Source organism: Carassius gibelio, chromosome A2 (assembly GCF_023724105.1).
Source record: "Carassius gibelio isolate Cgi1373 ecotype wild population from Czech Republic chromosome A2, carGib1.2-hapl.c, whole genome shotgun sequence".
Classification (NCBI taxonomy): Eukaryota; Metazoa; Chordata; class Actinopteri; order Cypriniformes; family Cyprinidae; genus Carassius; species Carassius gibelio.
Window position 1 is genome coordinate 9918373 of NC_068372.1, and position 27019 is coordinate 9945391.

At 36.5% G+C, this 27019-nt stretch overlaps 3 protein-coding genes across 3 annotated transcripts; 1 reads left to right on the forward strand and 2 right to left on the reverse strand.

The window, feature by feature from the left end:
* Positions 1-218: 218 nt before the first annotated feature.
* Positions 219-1806, reverse strand: LOC127939604 (uncharacterized). The gene is made up of 7 exons (XM_052536127.1): positions 1425-1806; positions 1179-1249; positions 929-1108; positions 696-754; positions 541-615; positions 364-467; positions 219-222 (listed from the first exon to the last, which is right to left on the reverse strand). The coding sequence occupies exons 1-7, from the start codon at positions 1640-1642 to the stop codon at positions 219-221; spliced, it is 711 nt and encodes a 236-aa protein (XP_052392087.1). The 5' UTR covers positions 1643-1806.
* A 1867-nt stretch (positions 1807-3673) lies between these two features.
* LOC128022441 (ras-related protein Rab-18-B) lies at positions 3674-9094 on the forward strand. The gene is made up of 7 exons (XM_052610038.1): positions 3674-3848; positions 4576-4631; positions 4835-4896; positions 5112-5184; positions 5530-5648; positions 6376-6442; positions 7611-9094. Exons 1-7 carry the CDS (start codon positions 3781-3783, stop codon positions 7781-7783), a joined length of 618 nt encoding a protein of 205 aa, XP_052465998.1. The 5' UTR covers positions 3674-3780; the 3' UTR covers positions 7784-9094.
* A 4690-nt stretch (positions 9095-13784) lies between these two features.
* LOC128022434 (homeobox protein Mohawk-like) lies at positions 13785-24682 on the reverse strand. Its single transcript, XM_052610026.1, has 7 exons — positions 24557-24682; positions 24072-24323; positions 22868-23015; positions 20209-20362; positions 19754-20077; positions 14866-14899; positions 13785-14776 (listed from the first exon to the last, which is right to left on the reverse strand). Exons 2-7 carry the CDS (start codon positions 24242-24244, stop codon positions 14590-14592), a joined length of 1020 nt encoding a protein of 339 aa, XP_052465986.1. The 5' UTR covers positions 24245-24323; positions 24557-24682; the 3' UTR covers positions 13785-14589.
* Between the last annotated feature and the right edge of the window lie 2337 nt (positions 24683-27019).

Here is a 27019-nt window from a genome sequence, read left to right on the forward strand (position 1 = left end):
CTTATAGTCCGGAAATATTATTTTCATGTACTGTGAAAACCTCTGCATTGCAAGAACATTATCATATTACACAACTAAACAAGTCTTAACTAAAAAAAGTTGGTGTCATGATCTCTAAGGAGTGGTCCTTAGCATGTTGGTATGTGGTTGCTAGGGTGTTCTAGATGGTTGCTTACTGGACCAAATTAAAAGTCTTTGCTTTAAAAAGTAATTAGAGTTCATCTAGAAGCCACACAGTTAAAATTACGCCGTTGATAATCAATGGAATCAGCACAAGGGAGATAACCAGCATTACTAGGGTTGCCAAAATGATGGTCGCCATGCTCACCAACCTTCTGAAACGAAGTTACACTGAAACATAACCTGCTCTCGAGAAATATGGACACATGGACACAAATTCTTACCCTGCTTAGATTGTGTGCTGAGGCTGAAGGACCCTCATCTGTGGGCAAATCCCTAGGTATGTACTATGAAAGGACAATGACAGTTTGTTACTCTAATGCAAAAAGGGGCCATACATCATAATGGTATGCATCATACCTCAGTGGATCTACCAGCATTGTCCACTTCTGTCACAGCAGATGTGGTCTCTTCATCGTCATCATCATCTTCATCCTACAAGACAAATATTCAAGTATACATTATTTGGCAAAAAAAAAAAAAACCCTAAAAGTACCTGACAACAAATCACTTACAACTGTGACAGACTGTGTTCTTTCTGGAGAGTCCAATAATACAATCCGTCCATCAGTATCTATAAGAACACACAACCCGTTAAATTCTCAATATTATCAAAGAAAATAATACATCATATGCAGTTAAATAAAATAAGCCTACATAAATTAATCTTGTTCAAAAAGCCTTTAAGTGACAGAGATAGTAATTTATCAGGATAAAAAATGAAAACAAATCATAGAGGTAAACTTACATTTCACCCTTTTTTCACCATCACTTGTGGTGCATAGTATGTGTGATGAACTGCCCCCTGGAATGCCAGCAACCACTGGTCGCCCTTTATTAAGGGACAGAGCCAGCTCCTCAGATGGGGTGAGGGGAGGTGGTGGTGGCCCCCCGCCAGTTAGACGGGCTTCAGTCTTTTTTCTGTTAGCTGCATGACAGAATGAATATACTAAATCCTGTTATAATAATAGTTCAGTAATTGTGTAATCAAATATTACCTTTTTGCAGAATGTTTTTGTGTTTCATTTTGACTTGGCTTAAAGTTCTTGTGGCTCCAGAAGGATTACACCTTATTAAATAAGAAATATACATTATTATTTCAAGCTAAAGAAATAAAATGGCAGGAAAAGTAAATGCTTTCATAGTGATTTAACATATTCAAAAGTATGTATAAGTCATACTTCATTATTTTGCATTTCAATAAAACGGGAGCCAATACCAAATTTGTAATTTAATACACTCACGCATTTACTCTGTCCGTTATTTTTTGCCAAGCCAACTCTCTTGCTTTAGCCGATGCAGCTGTATTGCTTCTTTTTAATATTATTGGCTTAAACTCCTCATAAGCATGCATTAAAACTTCCAACTCCGCCTCTGTGAAATACGCGGCTCTCTTTTTTTCGCTTTGAGTTTCCATGGTGACTCGTGAAATCGGCGATCCATTGAAAATGTCTTTATACATGCACCGTGCACGCGCATTAACTCTGGGTAACCAGTCAGAGGTTGATTAAGCTAACTCTTCTCAGGTGTTTTGGAACCGACATACTCATGGTATGCCTGTTTGGGGTAAATCAACCCAGAGGTTATAGTTTATCAAATGGTAAGTTAACCAAGCTTTCTGGAATACCCCCCTGAAGAACAGTGTCATTGGGTGCTCTTCCTCAGTTCCTCTGTTATGGTTGTAAGATCCTCTAACACAGCATAGAGTATAGACTTCCAGGTGGGACCTTTTCTGAGACCTTCATCCAAGTTAACCAGTGTATGTTCGTCCCCTTCCATTCGGAGCCAGACAAGCTCCAAAGAAAGTGATGTAATAGAGGTAGCAGAACAAGACTCTCATTTAGGGCCACACTACTCTGAGCGTGCCTGAGCTCGTCTGATCTCAGAAGCCTAAGCAGGGTTGTGCCTGGTGATGGGAGACCGCCTGGGAATACCAGGTGCTGTAAGCTTTTGGTTGTTCTTCTGTACAACTAATACACTTCCCTGTGGCTCAACTTTGATGCTTGTTCGTTAGATGTCCAAGCACTGAAGGTGTCAAAACACTTTTGTATTTGCCAATTAGTCCTTTTCTGAGCTAAAACTGTCCAGGCGTCTGAGATAAAATCCTCCCCTTCTAGTCAGCCACTCTCACACACATTTTTCAGACCCTAAGTAGAGCTATAGTTCATAATGCTGAGTTCAGCTAATAAACTGCATTGTGAATGACTTATGAATTTAGCAAATATGTACTAGGTAACTACATGAAGCTAAGTACTACTAAGCGGAAACTGACCATAAGTCACTGCTATAATACACTAAACATTTCTGCCATTTTTTCTATTTCTAGTAACTCTGGAACGTGATGGCAGAATTAAAAAAAAGTACCTTTCATCAGTGCCCTCATCCATTTCTGCACAAAAAGTTTTCCACCACTTTGACTTCTTTGAGGAGAAAAACCCAAAACAAAACAGAAAAGCTACTTTTTCCCTCAGAACTTGTAGGCCTTCCTATAGGCAGTCTATAAGCATTCATCATTGTCACAGTGATTGTGTGATTAACATATATAAAGTTAACATAATTGGGTATCATGATTTGATTAAACCTTATCATTCAGATGAACTGTGCACATGCATTTTAGACATGCTTTGTTCTTATTCCATCCATGCAATTAATGCACAACCTTTAAAGAGCAGGGTTTTTTAGCATGTTTGATTTATATGCTCAGGTAATGACAATCGTAAGACCCATTTCAGGAGTATTTTAAAATCAGAGTAAGAGCAGCTCACTCACATTCACTGAAACTCCCAGCAAGAGTGTTGTTTCGCAATGAACAATTCCAAATTTTTAAACAAATCAGGTGGAGCAGTGATTTAGTGACATAAAGGCTGCTTCTCAAATGGAAGGCTGCATCCTAGTAAGGATGCATACTTCCTAGTCCAATTCCAATTAGTATAATTAACTTATTCTTTTAACTGTTGTGTAAAATTAATGTCACTCTAGCAATCATGGAAAAAAGCACATTTGCTCATATGATATTACTTTACTGTATTCTGTTAAAACTCAAATAAAAACTTGGGCAAATACACATGACAGTTAATAAATTTTGATGTAATTGCCTGATGCTAAGATACGTCAATGACAGACTAGCTTGTTTGTTGTGAAGCTTAATAGAGGGTTAAGTTAGGCTGGCTGTTCTGAGATGTTTTAATGGTAGTACAGTTTCACAGCAGTGACAACCAGTGTCGTCATTTAGGGCAAACATCTCAATTACCTGGCTGGCACCACTAAGGAAAGTCAGGCAGTGGTGGATGCACTGTACACTGGGGAAAATATTTATTTGATCCCTTGCTGATTTTGTAAGTTTGCCTGGTATTTATCTTGTCAGTAAATTCCTCATCATGAATAATTATTCCACTTCCACATATCTTTATGAAAACCATTAATGAAGTCGTGATTAAGAGTAGCTCCAGTGTCCTCAGTGTATTTCACATAGGTATTTCAGCCGTTTTGCTTGGATTTCTTGCACAACATCTAACTTGATACCGGTGACGTCACGCTCCAGTCGGAAGTTCCAGCGCAGCAGTGAACGCTGAGTTTAACCAAGCTTTAAACAGCTAGAACATGGACGACGACGTGTTGACGACTTTAAAGATTTTAATTATCGGTGAGAGTGGTGTGGGAAAATCAAGGTAAGGTTTGAATCTGCTATTTTGTTTCGTTAGTCTTTCTCGTAGAGTAGGATGAGTTGTTAAATAGCGTTAGCCTCGTCTGAACGAGCAACAAGCTCCGCTAAACTAATGTTGACTGTTCAGCCATTAAACTTACATTTTAAATGCTGTTTTGGCATCGACAGAACAAAGGGAAATGCGCTATATTGTGCCCCTCGTGCTATTTGTAGATGGGGCTACATCGAACTTAGATGGTTAGTTTCAATAATTGTGAAGTGCGGACATACTATTTAACGTAGTTATACTTTTTTAAAACAGTCTGGTAATGAATACATTGTATACTGTTACTGTTGTCGCATCTATTTAAATATTTAATGAGAGCAGGGCAACAGTGTTAGCTGGCAGCTGTTCGTGTAGCAGTCGTGCTATATGTGTCAGTTCACGTCTCTGTGAAATCCACAGGCCTTAGATTGAGTTTATAGAGGGGTCAAATACTTACTGTAATGAACAGATAGTACTGAAAACATAGCTAACAGGTTTAGCTAAATTAGTGTAAAAAATATTTCTCAAAGCCCTTCCTCATCCAGTCCGGAAACTAAATGCGCTCTTCCTAATTTAATGTGTTGTCATGCTTCCAGAAAAGAAAGTCTAATTGTATAAATAAACAATAATATGAGGAAAGCTGACTTAATTGTGAGAATGATTTATATTTTTAATGTTGGTTTTCTTATACACGTTATTTCCTCAGTTTGCTCCTGCGCTTCACAGATGACACCTTCAACCCAGAATTAGCTGCAACTATTGGTGAGTCACAAATGAGTGTTTGGGAATATTAATAACCAGACATTGTTAACAGGCCTGTAAGCATTTAATGAGCAAAACTAAATCTTACAGGGCAATGAAGTCTTGAAGTTGATATATATAGTTTTACGTTCTTAACAAATATACTTTAAATCTTGTGTATTTTAAGATGTGCCTCACTTTATATTTTGTTGTTGACTATTTAGGTGTGGACTTTAAAGTGAAAACTGTTGCAATAGATGGCAACAGAGCAAAGCTGGCCATATGGGTAAGTGCTATAGGGCAGTCAAGTCTTTTATAAATGCTCAACAATGTTTAATAAAAGGATATATTGGGTTAAATGCATATTTTGGATTATGATCACGTCCACTACATCCACTAATATCGTCCTGATCCACTAGATGTCACTATTGCTCTTTGCGGAATGAAGTGACGTAGTTCTGTCTAGAAGGCTGCTGAAATCCTCATGAACTTCTGTTTTAGGACACAGCCGGTCAGGAGAGGTTCAGAACTCTAACACCAAGCTACTACAGAGGAGCCCAGGGTGTCATTTTGGGTAAGTGTTTTGGCATAATTGATTGCAATTTTTTTTTTTTTTTAAATACACAGCTCTTTGGAATATTTGATTTGCTAATTCTGGAGTGCTGGAGGCAGATATGTTGATAGATCTGTTTTTATAATTGTCCCAGATACAGCTACATAGCTGTGCTAGTTCCATGTCTCTCAGATCATTCTTAGGTGTGTCTAGCCTATTTATTTTCTCTCTTTATTCATTTAGTAATTAGGCCTGAAATGTAGAATAGTGTACAGTTGGCCAAATGTTATCACAAGACAAGACTGTACATTATATTAATTCTCAAATCCAATCAGTTGTTGAATGTAAAATGTTCTCTTCTTTTAGTGTATGATGTTTCAAAGCGGGACACGTTCACGAGGCTTGAGAACTGGCTTAATGAGCTGGAGACATACTGTACACGCAACGACCTGGTTAAAATGCTAGTGGGGAACAAAATTGACAAGGTTTGTTTGATTATTGTTATTCTGAATGTTAAGCTGTGAGGGTTTTTTAGATTAACAGTGTCTTGAATGGATTGGTAACCCAAAAATGAACCTCCAAAATGAACATACTCACTCAACCTCATCAATGGCATTCTTTTATGGAAGACAAAACATAAAAATAAAATAAAAAACTGTATCTTTAGCTTTCACAGTATGGATAAAACATTTGAAACATTTTTGATGACAGAATTTTCTCTCCCTTTAAGTAGACCGTTTAAAAAGATGGATAGTTCTTCTCGGTGAAGTTGCCTTGGTCTCAAATTTTACTCGGTATATTTAAAATATAAACATTAGCTGTGTTTCTTTGTAATATAAAAACAATAAAACTAAACTCAATTTACAGTTCTTAAAAAATGCATTTCAGAATGTTCCAAAAAGGGGGAGGGGTAAATTAAAAAAATATATATTCCTGAATAAAATGCATTAAGATTTCAGTAAACGGTTCTCTCTGGTTTATTAAAAAAGATGGGGCAAAAAAGTGAACCGTAGTGGTTTACAAATGATTTAAATAGAAACATGAGCTTCAACATGAGATTTTTGGTAAGGAAAGTTCCCAAAAAAGTAATGGAATGTGACCTTGAAGACAAGTGAAGAAGTTGTGTGTGCTGACATTGAGAGATTCCTGTAACCTTTTAGTTTCGGGGTGACTCCAGTCCGTAATATAATTAGAAAGACCTTTCTGTTTCAGGACAACCGTGAAGTAGACCGGAATGAAGGCTTGAAGTTTGCACGAAAACACTCGATGCTTTTTATTGGTATGTTTCCTCTTTATTATCATTCATTTTGTCTTCAGTTAGATTGGATGTTTTGGATAGCCTTACTACCTGAATCGTAGGTTAATTCGTTTTTTTTTTTTGACACTAAAGTCTCCTGTTTGCCATCAGAGGATAGGAATGAGCATGATAGACTGCCTTTGTCCAGACAATCTTGTCTAGCCAGGATTTTCTTTATATTTTCCAGACTCTTTGAAATAAAGTTACAGATGTCAGAATGGTTTTCAATTATAAAAAGTGAATTTGTGTTGAATATATGCTTGTATAATGGCAAATACAATTGTCTTTGTTCCTGAAGAGATCATGGAACATCAAAACAATGTCTTTTCTGTCATAACTACTACTCTGTGAATTTATATTTATATATATATATTTCCAGCACTAGTATCGGAACTATCGGTTGTCAGCATTTGTCTCAGTGAGCGTCAATGGCAGAAGACTGAACCTCCTATAATTTTACAATATTATTACTGTTATTGTGTCACAGAATATAGCTTTAAGAGATTTTAAGGTGAGAATGTAGTTGATTAAACCTGAAATATGCAATTTATATATAAGGATAGCTCCTATTTGACAGTTAATTTAGATGTTTTTGAGATGTGAGCTTCAGACCAACAGCAGCCATTCAGCACTCTGAATTGTTTGCTTGTGTTTATTGTACAAACTTCTTATAATTTCATAATAGCTATTGTTGTTAATTTGTTCTCTTTAAAAAAAAAAAAAAAAAAAATTCTATTACTAATATGCCCTATTTGGTATTGAGAAAGGGTCCGTTAGTGATTATGATTTAATCTTCAGATAAAGTTACATTTATTATGACTGTCTTTAGGAGTTAGTTGCAAGGAATTTTAGTTTGGAAGGGACTGAAACAAGGACGTTATTATTACTTTAAACAGCTGACTATATAAGATCAACCTGAAAAATGAATGCTGGTATCAGATGCAGGTAATAGACTTGCTCAGGTGATCTCTCTCTCTCTCGCTCTCTTAAGTACCCTACATAATACAATGAGTTTCAATGAAACGACTCAGACCATACTATTGTTTGAAATTGATACACAATGAATACACCATTTCATATACTTTTTTTCTTTTCTTTTTCTTTTTTTTCCTCTCCTGTCCTGTCTTAACCCGTTTGGTGTCATTATCAGAGGCTAGCGCAAAGACACGGGACGGAGTTCAGTGTGCCTTTGAAGAACTGGTTGAGAAGATCCTGCAGACGCCGGGGCTCTGGGAGAGCAGCGCGCAGAACCGCGGCGTCCAGCTGTCTGATGATGAACAGCAGCGTCAGGGCGCCTGTGGAGGTTACTGCTCACTAGTTTAACATCCTCACCTCAACCCAACAATCACAAACTGAGATGGAAAGCAGCGTTTTCTTTCTCCTGAATGAGATCTTCCTCTGAGGGGGAATGGTCTGCTCCCTTCGAGCTGGTCAAAGGGACCTTTGCCGTTTGCACACTCTTTGTCACTCAATGTTGTTTTATTCTGTCCCAGTATTCTGTCATGTTATTCTTGACTAATGTCTCACAGTGCTATATTACCTGTGTAAACTGTTCTTATGCAAAACAAGTCCTTTTGAAGTTTACAGCCTGAGCATGTTGAATTCTGCCAGATATTATGCCCCCCCAGCGACAGTGACCGAGTCAGTGGGACCTGATGTGTGTAGGCCAGTAGGATTACAGGAGAGATGAACTCATTTAACATGAATGCCTTCAAATGTGCTTAACATATTCTCTGCTGCTCTCATTTTAATCTCCTTCTTTTTTATTTAAATCTAGTATTCCCATTTTATTTTTATATCTGGCCCTATCAATTTTTTTTGCATGATTCTGCCTTGAGGAGTATGAAATATGATCTATCATTTTGTAAATATTGTTTTTAGTAGCTGTTCTAAATCATAATTCGCACAGTGTCTACAAAAGTGTTTAGCTGCAGCTCTCACCAGTTGAGATACATTAAGCATGTTTAAATAATGTAATCTATGATCGTCTGATATAACAAGAGATGATAGTTTACCTCATTGTGTTTTCATTTCTCACTCTTTTTATTTTTTTTTCTAGTTGAAAATGAATGGATACCAAAAAACTTGTGCTCATTTTTATTTTTAATCACAAAGCTTTATTGGGACTTGAAACAGGGACAATGTGGTCATGTCTTAATATTTATTAGATCTGCATATATAACATGATCTCCGTTACAGGCTTTCACTGTTGAATCTGGAGAGAGTGTGTGTTATTGTAGTCAGTCTAAATGGTACATGGGTAAAGTGGTCATTGACTTGAATTATAAACATATCTTGGTCATATTAATATGTTTGACTGTTAATCCCTTAAATTGAGTGTTTGTTCTGCTGCAGAGAGATTTATTCAGTCTTAGGAAGAATTGCTTATGACTTCCTGTAGCCGCAAAACCATACACTAACCAGCACCCTAATTAGGTTTCCTTATAATTTATGGGTGTTAAATTCACATACTCCATTTTGTAGATGCTTGCTTTCATTTTGGCTGTTGTCCTTCAACAGCGATGTTCTAGTCTGTATGCCGTTTTCTGCTTTGGAATGGAAAATTAGGAGAAATTATATATCTTATTCTTTTTGCATTAAAATATCTAACTTGTGGAAGTGTTTATACCTTGATCTGCCACAGTGTAGTGTCTTTTGTTAAGTCCGTCTTAATTATTAGCATGTCATTTGTAGTAAATGAACTCCAGATGGGCATGTAGATGTTTTGAAGTTAATACCCACAGCTCTGTGTTAGTTTTAACAGACCATACACGGTGAAACGTTTCTATACTGTGCAGTACTTTCATGAACCTCAATCACAACAAATGTCATGAGTTTTCTAACTGATGCATGGCACCTCTTGTCACATTGAAACTAGGTCTAATAGACCTCATTCCCTCCTTTCGTTGAAAGATTAGCTCTGATTCTCTGCTTGCCGGCTATAAAAACAAGAAGTCTTAAACATAAAAACAGTATGCAGTGCTGCTGCTTTAAATTGCAATAAAGAAGTTAAGATCGAGTGAGAAATTGTCAGTTACTAAGCTGTCATATGTCAAATCTACTTACTAGTTTGTAAGGCATAAGATAACATAAATGTAAATTTATAATAATTTTTGATTCACGCATTTACATGCTTAATTTCTTTTCTGTTGGTTGGACTATTTCAGGTCTACACACCATCCGATCCGCTCGGAATTTAATTCAGATTGGGGTCAGTTTATCGTTTGAGCCAAGACGTCAGCAATCTGACTCGTCCTTGGCACAGACCGTTTTTACTGCTGGCTAAACGGCAGCTCTGACATGATGCATTAACCTGCTTTCTAGAACTCTTCCTCTCCACCAAATACCAGCAAGACTCATCCTGATCAACATCTGATTTGTGATGCAGCCTGGAATCAACAGGCTAAGCTCATTTGGCCAGAAGAGAACTGGTCCCTGACTGAGTCTGGTTCTCCCTGGGTCCCCCCCCCCCCACTCCATTTCTACCTAAATTGTCACCTGATGCAGTTTGGGTTCCTTCCCACTGCTGCCTTTTGGCTTACTAAGTTAGGATCTGGTTCACTTGCAAAAAGGGCAGTGTGAAAGCAAACCGAACAAAAGCAAATAAAATCAACATTGTATTTGGTCTGGACCAAAGCAAGTGAACTAGTGGACTTTCCTTGTGTGAATACACCTTTAATATTCAATCAAATTGGTTGGAATGCACTTACAGTGATGAGTCTGATTATTAGCATTTATTTGGCTGTTATAATAATAATTCCTTACATTTATATAGCGCTTTTCTAGACACTCAAAGCGCTTACATAGTCAGGGGGTATCTCCTCGTCCACCACCAGTGTGCAGCATCCACCTGGATGATGCGACAGCAGCCATAGTGTGCCAGAACACTCACCACACACCAGCTTACTGGTGGAGAGTAGACAGAGTGATGAAGTCAATCAGCGGATATGGGGATTGTTAGGAGGCCATGATGGTCACAGGCCAATGGGCGATTTGAGCCAGGATGCCAAGGTCACACCTCTATACTCTTTTCGAAAGACATCCTGGGATTTTTACTGACCACAGAGAGTCAGGACCTTGGTTTAAAGTCTCATCCGAAGGACGGTGCTTGTTGACAGTATAGTGTCCCCATCACTACACTGGGGTGCTAGGACCCACACAGACCACAGGGTGAGCACCCCCTGCTGGCCTCACTAGCACCTCTTCTAGCAGTAACCTAGTTTTCTCAGGAGGTCTCCCATCCAGGTACTGACCAGGCTCAGCCCTGCTTAGCTACAGTGGGCAACCGGTCTTGGGCTCCAGGGTGATATGACTGTTAAATTTTAAGTCCACATGAAACAGAAGTTGTCATAAAAGCTTTTGTTCCCTATTTTGAGACTGAATCTGAGTAAAGTGGCTTCTCAAATAGAGTGGGATTTGATTTTATCCATCAGGAACTGATAGAACTTAATTTGTTACATTTATATAGCGCTTTTCTGGGTTCTCAAATGCTTTACATGAAAGGGGGGAATCTCCTCAACCACCATCAATGTGCAGCATCCACCTGGATGATACGACGGCAGCCATATAGCGCCATTGGTTCATTGTGATTGTGATTGGCTTTGGTTGCAGTCTCGTGTGAGTGACAGGTTGATGAAGGGGAGGAATGACACTCGCCCAGTTGAATTCGTGGAATGAAACTAACTTGATAACTTGACAGTAGGTTTTTCTTTGTAAGCTGTTTTCTTATCCACTAGACACATTTTGTACAGAACACTCTTTGGAAGGTGTGAAATTATAAGTAAATCAGATATAATTGGTTAGAAATAAGCTCTCATGCCACATTAAAGAGTGAAATCTGATTGCTTTGAAAAGCTCCTTGGCCACTGGATTGTACAGCTGCCTGGAAAGAGACTTTGGAGAGATCTAAATCATTGTCAAAATTACATGTCTGATAATGCCTTCAATACAGCCACACCACAATCGGCAAACTTTCGAAAAACCTCAATTTTACACAGAAATGTCTCTAAGTCATTTCATATACATACATGAGTCATTTCTAATTGTGATTTTGATTTGATAAGATCTGTCCGATAAGTTTACTTTCCAGGCAGCTGTACAATACTCTGGCAAAGGAGCTCTGCAAGTCATCGGATTCCACTCTTTAACGTGGCATAAGCTCTGAATTCAACTTTACAGAAGTATGGAACTGAAACTATATCAAAACCAACATATTTCCACCAATCTTACACTTTTTCCTGCTAGCTCTCCATTTCATTCAGAGGTGTTTTACTATTTGTATTGGGCTCTTTGTGTTGATACAGCGGGTGCAGTTGACCACTGAATGATTCTAGATGAGGGCAAGGCCAGAAGAATGGTGAATATGTTTTTAGTCTTCCTTGAAGCATGGGTGGGGAGAAAGAAGACTTGAGAGCAAAACTTCGGGACTATAAGGAGATATACTGTAGGGTAGAGCGTCCTTTATGTTCAATTCCAAATTCTTACTGTGGGCTGAACCGTTTTAAAGCATCCAGCAAGACTGAAACATATCGGGCTGTTCAAACAGCTTATCTAGATGACCTATCGGGTACATAACTGAAATGCAAATGCTTGTCCAATGTGGCCTTGTACAAGCAGCTGAGCTCTGTCCAGATGTCAAGGGTAATTGCTTTAACATGAGTAGATCTTTTTTTTTTTTTTTTTTTTTAATCAGATTTGAGTTTTAGTTGCCTTTACCAAAATGTCTCTCCAACCCTTTATATTCCAGACTGGATGATATGAAAATTATAGAGGTCCATTTCTGCCTTAGAGAGAGAAAAATATACATAAATAAATACAAATAGAATATAAAAAAATAATTAAGAGGTAACTGTTATTAATGATGACTCAGTGTTGTTATTTTTTAACTAAAACTACAAATATTAATATAGTTTTTGTCGATTTTAAAAAAAGCTGAAATTAAACAAAACATAAATATGACATGCTTAATACTGCTTAGGTTGAAGTACTAAAATTACCAAAAATCAAAAATAAAATATCAATCTAAAAAAAAGAAAAGAATTAAAGCTAAATAAAAATATAAAAACAGAGACTATAACACTATATAAATAATACTAAAATAACAAGCTTCATATCTGCTAAGAGTGACTTTATATCTTGCAATTGTGTTTTTGTTTTCACATCATATCTCATAATTGAAGCTTTGTTTCTTGTAACTGTGACTTTGAAGAATATCTTGCATGTGCAACTTTATTTCTTGTAGTTGCAACTTTATATGATGCAATCAAAAGTTTATTTCTGAGAACTGTAACTTCATATAACACAGTGTGATTACACATCCCACAATGTGACTGTATTTCTTATTTAAAAAACATTCTCAAGTACTTTTTCTCTCTCTCTCTCTCTCTCTCTATATATATATATATATTAGAGGTGGGCACAGATTATTTTTTTTAATCTAGATTAATCTCAGTGTAATCTTGAAATTAATCTAGATTAAAATGACTCATTCGAATTCTGCCGATGGCATTCAGAATATGTGTGTTACCCAAATAAAACTGACAAACAGTAAGTCTTTGAGAAGCGGTTTATCAAGCTAGATGGTGCATTAGAAATGTACATCTCCTGTTTCCAAAATGCATCACAAACTGCTTGAAAAAGCTGTAAACTAATTCCACATTGCACAAGGTGCGAACAACCGTACACCTGTTTCACACATACTCTGTCTGCAATGCGTATGCGTTGCATATTTTTTTATGCACCCATGTTAACGGATTCCAGTTTCGTTCCAGGAGCGTTACCGTACGAGTAGCGAACTGCAAACACATCCTGTGTGAAAGCACATTGAGTCCGTGCTGCACCACATACGTAACGCACACGGACTGCAAACGCACTGCAGACGGAGTATGTGTGAAACAGGTGTAAGCAGGGCCATAGCTGGGGTCAGCGGGGACCCGGTGAAGGTTGTACCAGTGGGCCCTGTTTGAAATTGTTTAATTTGTATGTTCGTTTATTTTTATTTATTTGTGCTATTTACACAATGTTTACGTTTTTTTTCAAGTTTGTAGGTGTCAAGGTACAGAAACTAAATAATTAAATGTAAAAAAGCACTGGATAGTCTTCAATGTAAAAATGAAATATACAATCAAACCTACATTTATTCAGACACCTTCAATATTCTCACATTATTACAGTTTTGCAATAAGGGGAAGTTGTCGGACTCCCAATAGAAAGGTTGTGAGTTCGAGTCCCGGGCCGGCAGGAATTGTGGACATCGCAGAACATCGCAAAAGAGAGCTCGGTTCAGTGTCGCTGTCCATTAGGCTGGCCTCGGCCAGTCGGTTATATAAAATATCAAGGTGAAAGTCATAATAGCTTGCTTAGTATAGACCCAACTACCAACCCAATTTTGAGAATAGATTAACGGTGATATTTTTTTTACGCCTATAACGACCCACCACTAATATATATATATTTATCTAGAGGGAATGAGAGGAGCAAATTTGATCAAAGCACAACTTTAAAAAAACAACAACTTTATTTGCTCTCATTTGACTGTATTCTGTATGATAATCTTCACAGGCAACGACCCAAATGAAATTAAAAGCTATCCAATAACAAACCAAGGTTTGTTCCAAAATATGGTTGCTTCACAAATAGATAGAATATAAAAAAAGAAATAGAAACTTCCTCTATATTCTATACTTAAACACAAGAATGCACATATATATGCCATTGCCATAGGATGACAACAATCCTGTGTCAATAAAAAATCTAATAAAATTGGCATAACTTAGAAAAGTTAATACATATATGAATATATTACATTTTAGCCACTGACAAAAAGTTATTTTTATCTTAACCTGTAAATTATTAAAATTGCATTTCAGAAAGGTATAAACCCGAATGAGCATTTTTTTTAGCTTCTGTGGTAGTGATCATCCACACATCAAACTTGAGAAAAAATAAATAAATAATAAAAAAACAAATAGGCACGTTGGTCAATCAACATGTATTTTTCCTCCCAGAAAAAGCTGCTGTGGATCATTTTCTACAAAATTATTGCATGTAGTACATACTAAAGTGTTCAGGTAGTCTTTTAGCAATTATGACCTAGTACAGACCGCCATCCAGTCTTTTAGCCACTAATGTCAGGGTTGTGTGGGCACTTTGACAGTCTTAATCTCTGCTATATGGGAAGACTTCTGGATGATACAGCTGGTGGTGCCTGGCGTTGAGCTCTCCTTCCCTTGGGCCAGGTTGGTCAGGGCCATGGCGGCATGGAGCTCTTTCCAGTAGGTCTCGTTATTTCCTCCTCCGCCAACTTTACGAACGCCGCTGTTGCCAAATGGAGAGGGTAATGGTTAATGAGGAGTTTTTAACAGTCCTTAAAATCCTTGTGATTCATTAGGCAGCAGCATACTTACCTCTCTCTTTGGTTTGTGCCACAGTCCAACGTCACTGAAAATACAGTTCGGTGGAATGAGTTATAAACTGGATATTCAAACCAGATTTTAGAGTAGCCACAAAAGCTACTTGGCCAAAAGCTGGCACATCATTTATGCTGCTAATGAAATACCCCGTATCAATGGAACTGATGAGTAAACATGTTTTCACATGTGCATTTGTGTACATGCTTGAGTAAGTGGGTGTTGGTCGAGCTCAGGGAGATTTAAGTGGAGCTCTGCAGGCTGTGCCTCCAGCCACATTCATGCGCTCCAGCCAAAACAAATGCAATTATCCTTCCCCTGCGCTCTCCAGATGGAAAAAGCATATCTGCTCTGTGTCAGGAACAGACATGCTGTTCCACCACTTTGCAACTGATTTGCATTTTTTGAAATTATTACACCTTTTCTTTTGACTAATGACTTTTGAAATGGTTGTGACGTTGCGTTAAAGAAACAGTTCACCCTAAACGTTATCATCGTTTACTCACCCTCATGTCGTTCTAATCCCATGTGACTTTCTTTCTTCTGTGGAATACAAAATGAGACATTTTGTCCATGCAGTCACAGAAGATTTTAAGCTCCAAAAAGAATGCAAAAGCAGCATAAAAGTAGTTCACACAATTTGTGCTCTATGTTCTATGTCTTCTTAAGGAATATGATGTCAGATTTAGGTTTATGGATAGATTAACTGGTTAATTAAAAAGACCCGACTCAGACAAACCATTTGTTTATGACTCAGAAAGCACTATTTCTCTCATGTGCTTTCAAAGCACAAAGGATGTTAAAATAACGTTTTTCAGATAAAGCTTAAAAAAACACAGAATATAGGGCATGATTAGCATGGACTACTTTTATCACACTTTAATGGCTCTTTTGGGTTCTTTTTAAAGCTTGAAAGTTTCATTCTCATGCTTTGTGACTGAAACAGAATGATCAGTGCATTCTTCAAAATGTCTCCTTTTGTGAAATATGAAAGAAAGAAATATGGGTTTAGAGCAACATAAAGGTGAGTAAATGAAGACAATATTGTAATATTGACTAAGCATATATCTAGCATTTAACATTTGTGCGGTTTCCTTTGCAGTTACTAAATCATATCATTGAATATGCTGTCTTCACACAACCATTCACAAGAAAAACTTTCACACTATTTGATATGACCAAAAGTGTGAAACGAATGAAAGGAAACATAATTTTTGGTTAGATGCTCCAACAAATTGAGATCCATCCATCATCTTTTGAAATGGGTTTAAATATTGTCCTTTATTTTGTAGATATAAATCGGTTTGTAATAGTAAAGCTGCCTCTCTTTTCTGCTGAAAGCACTGAGATCAGTAACAAAAAATCTCTCTTATGGGAGTTATGAGAGGGAAAATTGGATGACAGGCATGAGCACACAAAATGCTATTTTCAATATTCTTTGCCTAAAACATCTCCAACTCGGATTTCTTAAACAGTATGTGTGCCAAGAACTACTATAAACCATTAATAAATCATTTGGCTTTGGTTTCTTTGTGCTACTGAATGCCTCTCATCTTTTTAACACCACTTACACCCCCCCCCCATTAGTTATAAACTGAGATCATATAAAACAAATATAGAAAAAGGTAGATAAAACTGTTTTCTCAACAAATTTTGACTGGAAAAATCAACCTTCTTAAATTCCAAAATATTTAGGATTTGTGGCTAGGTAATCTGCAACTAGCACGTGCCACATGGTGGTTTTATTCTGGAAAATTCCACAAACTAACATTTAAAGTTGACATTAGTAGCTGTGCAAAACCCATTTTACTTCTGTAATGTGATATATTTTCAAGTAAAACTAGATATACAATAATAAAAAATAAAAAAAGGGCTTACAAGACATTTTTTTTGTATACAGACAACAATGCTATTAAAACAATCCCCACTGGATCAACAAAAAGACTTTTGACTATAAGCTGTATTATGGATGCTAGGTCAGTAGTTGGCGATGTCATTTTGTAAAGAAACACTACACAAACATGCAATTCAATAGCCTAGAGAAGTCTTAAAGGGATAGTTCACCCAAAAATGAAAATTTGACCGTTTGACCGTTGTGGTCTGTCAGTAATATAATGGAAGTGGACGGGAATCACAGCTTTGAGAGTCAAAAAACATGCATAAAACCAAATTAAACCCTGCAGCTCGTGTTGATACATTGATGTGTAACGACATTAAATAATTTGGTCTGTGCAAGAAACTGAACTGTAATTATATAGTTGTTTTAACCTCGAATTCACCGCAATGTCCAAACTGTCCTGTCCTGAATGCATTCACGTCTTCTTCTTTTTAGTTTACAGCAGATTGCAGACTTACTGTATAAGTGCATTACCGTCACCTATCACTCAAATGGACCATTGACACTCTACCTACAATCTCAATAAGAAGTGTCAATAAATCAATGTACCGTCACGAGCTGCAGGGTTTAATTTGGTTTTGTTTGTGTATGTTTTTTTTTTTTTGTTGTTGTTTTTTTTACTATTAAAGCCGTGATTCCTATTAACTTACATTATATGACAGACAGTTTGAGTTACGGTTTGAGTAAAAAAATCACCAACATCTTGGATGCCCCTGGAGGTAAGCAGATAAACATCAGATTTTCCATTTTGGGTGAACTATCCCTTTAAAGAGACAAATAGACCACAAACCATTCACAATAAGACCAGGAACATGCATTAAGAAATAATGGGTCAGTACTTTAACATTTGACTTTAACATTTGAAACAAAATTTCATTTCATTGCAACTCCAACTAAAATGACAAAAACAAGCCTAATATTGCTAATTTTCACACAATTAAAATGTTCAACATATTTTATTAACTTTTCTTTTCTTTTTCTTCTTCTTCTTCTTCTTCTTCTTATTATTATTTTGTTAAAGCTGAAATCTCTGCCATGTGGGGATAACTCTTTGTGACTCATAGAAGACTTGTAAATGTTCGCTCATCTCCTTTAAAATTCTCTCACAAGCTTTTGAGCACCATTCTCAAAGCTATCACTAGCTGAGCATATGATTCATTCTGAACTACAGAATTAAATTAATCTGTGAAAATTCGGACCTTTTGTTTCATGATATCTTTGTGGAAAACATGTTTTTTCATCTAAGGAAATGGTAAGGTCTCGAATCACAGGCATGAAACAATGACATTTCAGCATTGACTGATTTGTTGTAACCACAACATGAAAAATCAATTAAGAAAATATTTACAGCTAATCAACTTTTTGATGGCAATGACAGCATCACAATGGAACAATTCTACTAGCAACTGATCCCTGCACATGTAGGAAACATTCCTGACAGCCTCTCTTTTTACACTGACTTTGAGTGAACAGTTTTGTTGTTACTTATACATTTATTATCTCAAGTTAGACGCAAGCTTAGTTAAAACACCCAAATAACTACCAAGACTCTGATAACTACCAAATTATTATTATTATTTTTTTTTTTTTTTACATTTTTGGAGTTTTTTTTATTGTATGGAAAAGGTCAACTTGGACATTCTCCATCTCTTTTTATGTACAACATAGGACAGTCATTAAATGAGATGTTGCTCTTTGTATTTTGCTATCATTAGTAATGTCCTTTTCTGAACAGGCCACATTGAGTAAAGTACAGGCAACATCAAAAAGAAAATGTAACTAATGTTTCTAATGTTGTGAAAAATGGCAACTTTTGTAAACAGCTAAACATATTTGACACATCCACCACTGTACAGAGTTTGATCTAAAATAATAATAAAAAAACATTTTCATTTCAAAAACGTAGTCATTTGTGATAAAATATGTGTTTGCTGTAGTGTCTCATAACTGCAGATAATATTGTTATAGATTGGATAATTAGAATGCTTATTTTCATCACAAACACCTGCGTGTTTTATGGACTCATACTTCATCATGAATGAAAAAAACAAAAAGGCAGAGCATTCCTTAATTTTCCCAAAATGGGACTATTCCAGAATGGCACAGAGACAACATAAACAGAGAAGTAGAACATTTATAAAATATTGAGGTGGAATTATGTTAATGATGAATTAGACTCAACTCCTTTGGCAACACTAATGCATTTTCTTTCATGAGGCATCAGCAGGTGTTCCTATAACCTACGAGTCCAAGAACGTTCCACTCACTAATCAAACCATATGAAACCACAGCTTTACATTCCATAATTATTATTTCTTACGGGATGCACAAAATCTGTCATTGTGTTTGTCTCAATTTGTGTTTTTTTTCCCTCTGTGTGTCTGTCTGTTAAGTTGAGATAGTTTGATATTGTTTGCCAAATCTGACAAGCCAGTCAAAGCAAACTACATTGTTGCTGTGTGCTTTTATTGTTTTCATGGAACATAAAAAGAAGTTTAGTTGAATGTTGATGATGGACTTTTCCATACAATGATCACAATAATGGTGATCAGGGATTGATATGCTCCAAAAAACAACAACAACAAAAAAAATAAATTCACCATGTAAGTATTGTGAAGGTTGTCATATATCTGTAGTGCATTCTCAAGTCCCCTAAAATCATAAAATAGCATTGCCTAGAAAGCAGCTGTATCGCCCTACTTTATGGTGCATTAAAAGAATATGCTGCTGGCCAAAATTTTCTTTTGAGTGTTATACAGCTTTGCAAAGACATGAAATGAATTTAAAAATGACAATTCAAAATTTGGGGAGAACTATCCCTTTCACCTCTTACATACTAAAATTGTTCCTTTCAATCTAATATTTTCCTAAAAGGGAAAAAATCACTGTTTTGAAGACCTCTGACGAAGTACAAAGTGGCAAGCATCTCTTGACAATATCCTCTTTAAATTACATTTCTGAATCTTGAAAGTTTGTAGCAGCTCTTACCAGTACGGTAGGTGAAGTTTGCCTCAGCTTCTGATGATGGAGAGAGAAAATCATCCTCATACTCATTGGAGCTAAATGATCCAGAGTGGTTCCTCTTCCGAGAGTCCATAACATTGTCGGAGGCCATTACATGCCGAAGGGAATCATTTAGATAGCGGTTTAGCAAGCTGTTCTTGTACTTTGGTGGAGACACATAATCATCACAAACTGAGGGGTCTGTACTTCGCCCCAACCCTTTGCCTCTGCTGTCCTGAATAACACTCTTGTGCATGGGCCTGCTATAGTCTGGTTCACTGGCCTGAATCTGTAAAGGATTCTCCCCATCTGTGGAACACAAATAGATAGAAAATCTTTTTTTTTTTACTTTTTTTCAGTTTTAGTGTTGGCACATTTAACACATTTTGTCATTAAAGGCCAGAATACATCTGAATGTAACAGAATATGTAAAGCCGTACCGTCTGATGTTGTGTCATCACTGCTAATGCTGAGTCTCTGAGCATTGCCTTGTACATATTTGTTGTACAGTTTTATGCGTAGGGCCCAGCTCAAGTCAGGCTGTCGAACTGTGTTCTTGAGTCTACGTCTCGCATTCGCAAACCAGTTTGAAACCTGAAAAATACAAACGCAATCAGGAACACCATTTGGCCTATCTTGCTTACATTGACGTGTGTAATGTTTAAATGAACAGTTCAAAAATTATGCAATACATGGTCTATCTTTTTTTCAGTCGAGCTAGCTGTTTTTAATCACTGTATCCCTCTTCAGAGACCGGCTGATGTGGTTGATTTTTGTCTGCATATTTCCATATTTAGATTCTCATTTGTAATTATATAAAATATATTTGTATTTATTTATTTAAAGTACTCACATACAAATACATACATCTTATATTTGATAACATATTCTATGTGTTTTACAATGGAATATTTCTACCCTACCAATATGACCCGACACCAAATAGAAGGGTTCACAAACTTTTTACTTGTTACACCAGTGATGCATTCATACAGTAAATTACAGATGAAGTAGTGAGTCTGCAGCAGAAATGACATGAATGACATACAAATGTATAATGCATATAACACCTTGCTGATTTATGTATTACAAGAAATCTGCCTGGCCTGCTTCCACTGCAGCAATGTAGCATCTATAAATCTAGTTAGTTAATCTAGTAAATATAGATGTTTGTGCTTGGCAAAACAGTGTTTGGCAATTCTGACATTGGCTTTGTCAGGATTTATTGAATCTTTTTTTTTTTAAATGATAGAAAGCAATCTTGCAAGTTAATAATACTTAAATAAGCTGAAGGAAATATGAATGCTTAAATCTGTGTTTGTTGATAATAGACTGATTTGGGGGTAATTTATATATATATATATATATATATATTTGTTGATTTATTTAATTTACTTTTTTTATATTATATTATATTTTATATATATATATTTTTAAGAATCTTATCAAAATGATCTGGATTTCTGCTTAAGTGATTTCGAAATGATATGATTTTCCATCCATAACATGATTTTCCATCCATGTCACAATATTGTATACAGACTTATTTACAGGTCAAGTCAATTCAAAGCATTCGTGGACAACAGAAGTGAAGTTAAAAAGATGAGAGACATTCAGTAGCACAAAGACACCAGAGCAATTTAACACATAACACATGCACCAGCTGCAGCGCCATAAAATTATTGGACCAAAAATGTAAACTTTTAAGACCATCAATGGAAAAAGTATGTGACCCTGAAGGATACTAGAGTCCAATATTTCAATGCATTTCGACTGACCTGCTGCAGTATCAAGAACACTGTAGGGCCCCACTCTTTACAAAAGGATTCTGTTTATGTGTAATACAACTCAATCAGAAGAGATTTCAGCACACCTCGGAAAGACACCTGTAGAAGTTCATAAGACTGGAATGGTTGCATAAGAAATTCCAGACATGGCCCTCCGTGCATCCATAATCAGGACGATGGTTTACAAATGGAAGAAATTTGTAATTGAAGAAATTTCTCCAATGAGTGGGCATCAGTAGATTGCTAGTGTACTTGGTAATGTATGCGAGTTTACCATCAGAAAAAACTCCCAAGTATATGGTGCCTGTCCTTAAGAATATCCCACACTGGAACAATAGTTTGTGGACAGATAAGTCAAAGGTTAAATTTTTTGGCCAGTTCTACGCAGCCAAATGTTTTTACATGCCAACATCATAAACTCATCCCAGTTGTGAAAAATGATGCTGGGGATATGATATTGTGGGAGGGGGTTTTGATGTCTCTGGGCCTGGACAGTTTACAATCAGAAGGATGAATAAATTTCAAGTTGTACCAAGACATTATACAGTAGAGCATCAGTACATCTGTCTGTTATCTAAAACTACAAAAATGATAGTTCATGCAGCACAACGATCCAAAACACAGATGCAAACAACAACAGGGAAGAGATTGGTATTTTTATATTAGCCAAGTCAGAGTTTTTGAAATCCAGTTAAAATTCAGTGGAACAATCTAAACAAATCCTTCATGTAAGACATGCAAAAATTCAACCATATAACTCCAATACTACGATTGTTTATCATAAACAGAATAGACACAAATATCCTTGAAATAAGCATGAACTGCATAGACCTAACAACGTGCACAATTATTATAATGACATTATCTTGACAGGACATGGACAGCATTGTTTTATATAAGAACAGACCTGCTACCCATTTTTGGGTTGTTACACACCAGTGGCTTAAATGCCATTGTACTGTACATTGCTGTGTATGTTGTATGTTAAAAATATTTTAACAGAACTAATAGGATCAGATTTTTTTTCACATCTGTACTTCTACATGCTGTAAATCCCCGTTTTTATTTATGTGCCAAATCCAATCCAGTGCTCCCTTAAAACCACCCCATCCAGATCTGACCAAAGTATGAGTCTCCTTCAGTGTCAGTGTTTTTTTTTTTTTAAATGATAGCAATCATAAAAAATAAAGCGATCTTGCAAGTTAATAATACTTAAATAAGCTGAAGGAAATATAAATACTTAAATCTGTGTATGTCCAGATCAGGCCAAAGTATGAGTCTCCTTCAGTGTCAGTGTTTGTTCTGACCTCACCTGAACCAGGGTCATGTGGGAGCCCAGGGCCAGCAGTATCTTCTCAGTCTTGGTGGGGTAAGGGTTGTCTCTGTGCTTATAGAGCCATTGCTTCAGAGGTCGAGCCATGTCCTGCAGCGCCTGGCGTTTGTGCCGCACCTTCCCTACACTGATCAAGTAAAACAACACACAGGGGCAAAATTTAGATTTTATATTCCAGATTTGTGAATGGCAATGCCTGTTGCATAAATTAAAGCATGATTGTTAATTTTAATGGAATATATGTCATTAGTCATGTACTGCAAGCTGCTATCGCTTAACAAATCCCCTCTTCCCTCTGTTACTTTGCTGACTTTATAAGGATTCTTTGAAATTCTTTGTGCAAAATTAGCTGACAAAAAAGACTTTTAATGGCAGAGACAATTGCTTTTTCATTGCTTTAGTTTTGACAGACCATTAACAAAGCATCCACTCACCACACTACATTATTGTACTGTCAGTGCATAACCGAAACATTTTACATGAGTGGTAATAGAAGCCAATGATACTGTAAACAAAGTGCAGACCACTGCAACTCAAATGAATAAACCAGTTGAAATAAAATTGTTGATGTCCAATTAGAAGATGTGGATATCCAGCACCAAGACAATCAGCAGATGTCACTGTGGACCAAGTAACATCCCTGCTGTATCTTTCCACGTATGATGTAGGTCAAAATATATAACCCAATGACTTTACTTATACTGTATGGGTTTGAGGTTCACATCTCTGTCTTTTCCACATGACAGTATCCTTTAAGCAATATAAATTTGTACAGTATTAATGTAGTACACTATACTGCTTTCCTGTTAATTAAAGGATTGACAACAATGTACTTTCAAACACCACTTTACAGCCAATATTCAATAATCCTCTTCATTCTGCTTCTCATTAGCAGCCGTCTGAATAAAACAGGTTTGTTACACTACATGTACAGCAGAGATAACGCAGTAAAAAAAAAACAAAAAAAAAAAAACAGCACATACGGGATTTTTTCTCAACAAGGATTTTTTTTTAAATACTTCTGATATGAAAATTATAATCAACACTGTTCCCGAATATTAAATAAAACATATGGGGTGGTAGAATACGGAAAAAGTCTGGCTCCATTAGCTACGCTGCATTAACTCATCACATTCAGTCACATTTGACCGTTTCATGCACGGTCATTTTGTCTCATACATACCCATTTCTCCTGTGTTTGACAGCTTCGGTGCCACCCATCACTTTATGGCTCGTCAGTAAATCTGAATGCTGTCCTTCAATCACCTCTAAATAGCTTCTGCTGGTTCTCTCCACATTCTGTTCGCTATCCTCAAAGCTCAGCTGATCAAACTTACTGAAGACTGTCGTGTTCATCGCAGCTTTCAATAACTGCCATGTGCCAACGTAACTCCAAAGTCTGTCCAGGAAATGTCCTTATACTTTTATAATTCCCCTGTGAACGAATGGGTTATTTGAAATGATTTTCCTGATTAAAAGAAAATAATAATAATCATAGACTAGGCTATTACCTTTTAATTCAACATAATTCACCGATGATAAATAAATAAGACTAATGGGCAAAGTATTTAAATATTAAATTTAAGTGGTCTATTTAGCTTAAATATTAACTGACGACATAGCAATATCAACTATAAAATTGGAAAATAAAAATGTAAAAGTACTTACAAAGTAATCCTGTTAGATGTTAATCTACAGCTACACTAATAATTTGAGTGTGTTCCATCCCGTCTGCTCATATTCAGCAGCACTGTGCTCAGCAGCTGCATCTCTCCACTGTATCAGCCCAAAACTAAAGGCTTTCGCGCGCACCCCGGAACATGAATACAGCGCGAATCTCGTCTTTCCCAGTGAGTCTGGCGAGCTCGTGTCCATTCAGCTACTGTGCGTCTGGCTGCAGGCGGGACTGGATCATCTCCAGTGGAGTCCTCGAACGTAACCTGCCTATTTCACGGATAACATTTTATAGGTGCATTGAGGCTTAGCTCAGTACCGGGAATTAACTAGAACTGTCTGGTTTAAAGTATACAAACAAAAACATGCGCTTTTAATGTATTGTTTAATGTTGTTTGTTAGAAAATACGGCGAAAAGACTTTATGAAGACTTTATGTAGTGACCTTTACTAAAATAAAAACAACAGCTTCAAGAAAACATAAAGTCATGAAACCTATCTTAACAGATCCCATGGTGTAAAAATGGTTGAAAAAATAAATGTGGCATAATGTGCAGCTAGTCGGTCACAGTCGCAAAATAAATCAGGATATCTTTACAGGTTTATTTAATGATCAGCTGATTATAATTTTTTTTTCCGAGGTTACCAAATAATCAAATTGACGAGTTTACAGCCTAAATGTATTTATTTAATTATTTACTCTTACTACCCACTCACTCAAAAGACAGGACAATGGACATATCTGACGAGAATTCATCATAAACAATTAGCCTATTCCAGGGAGCTCAGTCTTACAAAAATATAAAAATGCAATCTATAGTTTTACAAACAAACAAATAAATTGATTAAATATATGTTGGTGTGTGTTGGTGTGTACTCAAACACTATTCTTTATTGTTCTATATAAAACTTGATGACAACTGTAGTTATTATGATGATTTTCAGCTAGATTTGATACATTTAACACATTAGCCTTTAGTGAAGCCTCAAATTGAAATTGAAAATATTCTTATGGCAAAACATATGTTTTAAAATTACATATAATTGTGGTTATGCAGAAATCTCTGATGTAATCACAAAGAGCGTCCTCATAATGACACCTTAAAGCAGACAGCACTTTCCTCTTCAGTAGCCCATATAACACAGCAACATACATTATAAATTCCTTTCCCTCAGAGATAGCCTAGCTATCACATTTGTTAATAATAGTTACACGCAACTACTTTTTCCACCTAGGAAAACAAAAAGAAAGGACACGTTAAGGTCGAGTTGTTGACTTAACATGCACAATGCTGCAAATGTGCAAAACTTTTCAGATAAAAGATTCCCACTTGTTGTTCTGCTCTTTTTCACATGATGGAAGTATGCTTACACTCATCTTATTTTTTTCTTTAAATATGTTTCACACAAAATTTTCCAAGAAAATGTACTTTACTTTGTGCACTAATATGTACTATTATATGTGCATTTCATTTTGCTCTAATAACTGTGTTTGTTCACTTAATACTATAAGTAATATTATGTAATGTAATGAGGATATGTAGTTATGAAGTTGTAAAATTCATTGCTAAAACAGCTGCAGTTTCTTCACAGGCCCCAATGAAAAGTACTGGGCAACTTCAGATTACTGCAACATAGCACCAATTAGAGAAAATCAGAAACCATAAACGGCACAGCCACAAATGCTCTGCAACACACAATAAAATGAGCATGGCCCAGAGGGATGTACGTCTGTAAATGACAAAATCGGTTTTATGTTCCCATGGAATGATCTAAATAGAAACAGTGTCAGTGAATGTATCACATGTGCCACAAGCCTTTTGAGTCATTCAGTTAACAGTCTCAGCACACTCTTGATCTGTTGTTGTGACTCTTAGACTTTGATCACAGATACAGCGCTGCATATGCTGAAAAAAAATATATGACGACTGCAGTACAAGATGCTGTCCCATGAAATGTGTGCATAGTTGCTGTTTACAGGCTTTAGATTATAAACCTAGAAAGAAAATAACGTTGAAAGTGACGCTACTCTTTCAGTTTGGTCTGTTATATCTAGCAGTTCTTTTATTAATTGCAACTAATGCTGTTTAATGGGCTCGCTATTATAGGTATAACTCATAGGTATAACTGAAACATTTGGCTGATGTTCCCATGTGATTTGTGTTTGGCTCTGCTCGATTTAATTGGCTAAATGTTGCTTTAGCAATCACATTTATTTCTTTGATTGGGCAGCTGTTGTTCTAAGGGGCAACTGTGGACCTGTAAGTTCCCAGTATCCCGTGCAGCAGCTCTCGGCCGGAGCCGGCTATCACTGACAGTCTGTAGAGAAGAGCATGACTGCAATGTTACTCTGTCTCAGACTCTATAACCAACTCCACATGTCTTATCTAAATAAGCACTAAGCCAAGACAGATCACATTTCCTTCTGCTGCTAGCCAGACGTACAGATTACCTTGTC

Excerpts from the sequence above, each read along its gene's own strand:
- LOC128022434 (XM_052610026.1), bottom strand. The coding sequence starts at position 24,244 with ATGAACACGACAGTCTTCAGTAAGTTTGATCAGCTGAGCTTTGAGGAT. Across the intron at positions 20,363-22,867 it reads CCCACATGACCCTGGTTCAG|GTTTCAAACTGGTTTGCGAA; the intron begins GTGAGGTCAGAA and ends TGTATTTTTCAG. Across the intron at positions 14,900-19,753 it reads AAACTTCACCTACCGTACTG|TGACGTTGGACTGTGGCACA; the intron begins GTAAGAGCTGCT and ends CTGTATTTTCAG.
- LOC127939604 (XM_052536127.1), bottom strand. The coding sequence starts at position 1,642 with ATGTATAAAGACATTTTCAATGGATCGCCGATTTCACGAGTCACCATG. Across the intron at positions 1,250-1,424 it reads ATAACGGACAGAGTAAATGC|GTGTAATCCTTCTGGAGCCA; the intron begins GTGAGTGTATTA and ends TTATTTAATAAG. Across the intron at positions 755-928 it reads TGGTGAAAAAAGGGTGAAAT|ATACTGATGGACGGATTGTA; the intron begins GTAAGTTTACCT and ends GTGTTCTTATAG.
- LOC128022441 (XM_052610038.1), top strand. The coding sequence starts at position 3,781 with ATGGACGACGACGTGTTGACGACTTTAAAGATTTTAATTATCGGTGAG. Across the intron at positions 3,849-4,575 it reads AGTGGTGTGGGAAAATCAAG|TTTGCTCCTGCGCTTCACAG; the intron begins GTAAGGTTTGAA and ends TTATTTCCTCAG. Across the intron at positions 5,649-6,375 it reads TGGGGAACAAAATTGACAAG|GACAACCGTGAAGTAGACCG; the intron begins GTTTGTTTGATT and ends TTTCTGTTTCAG.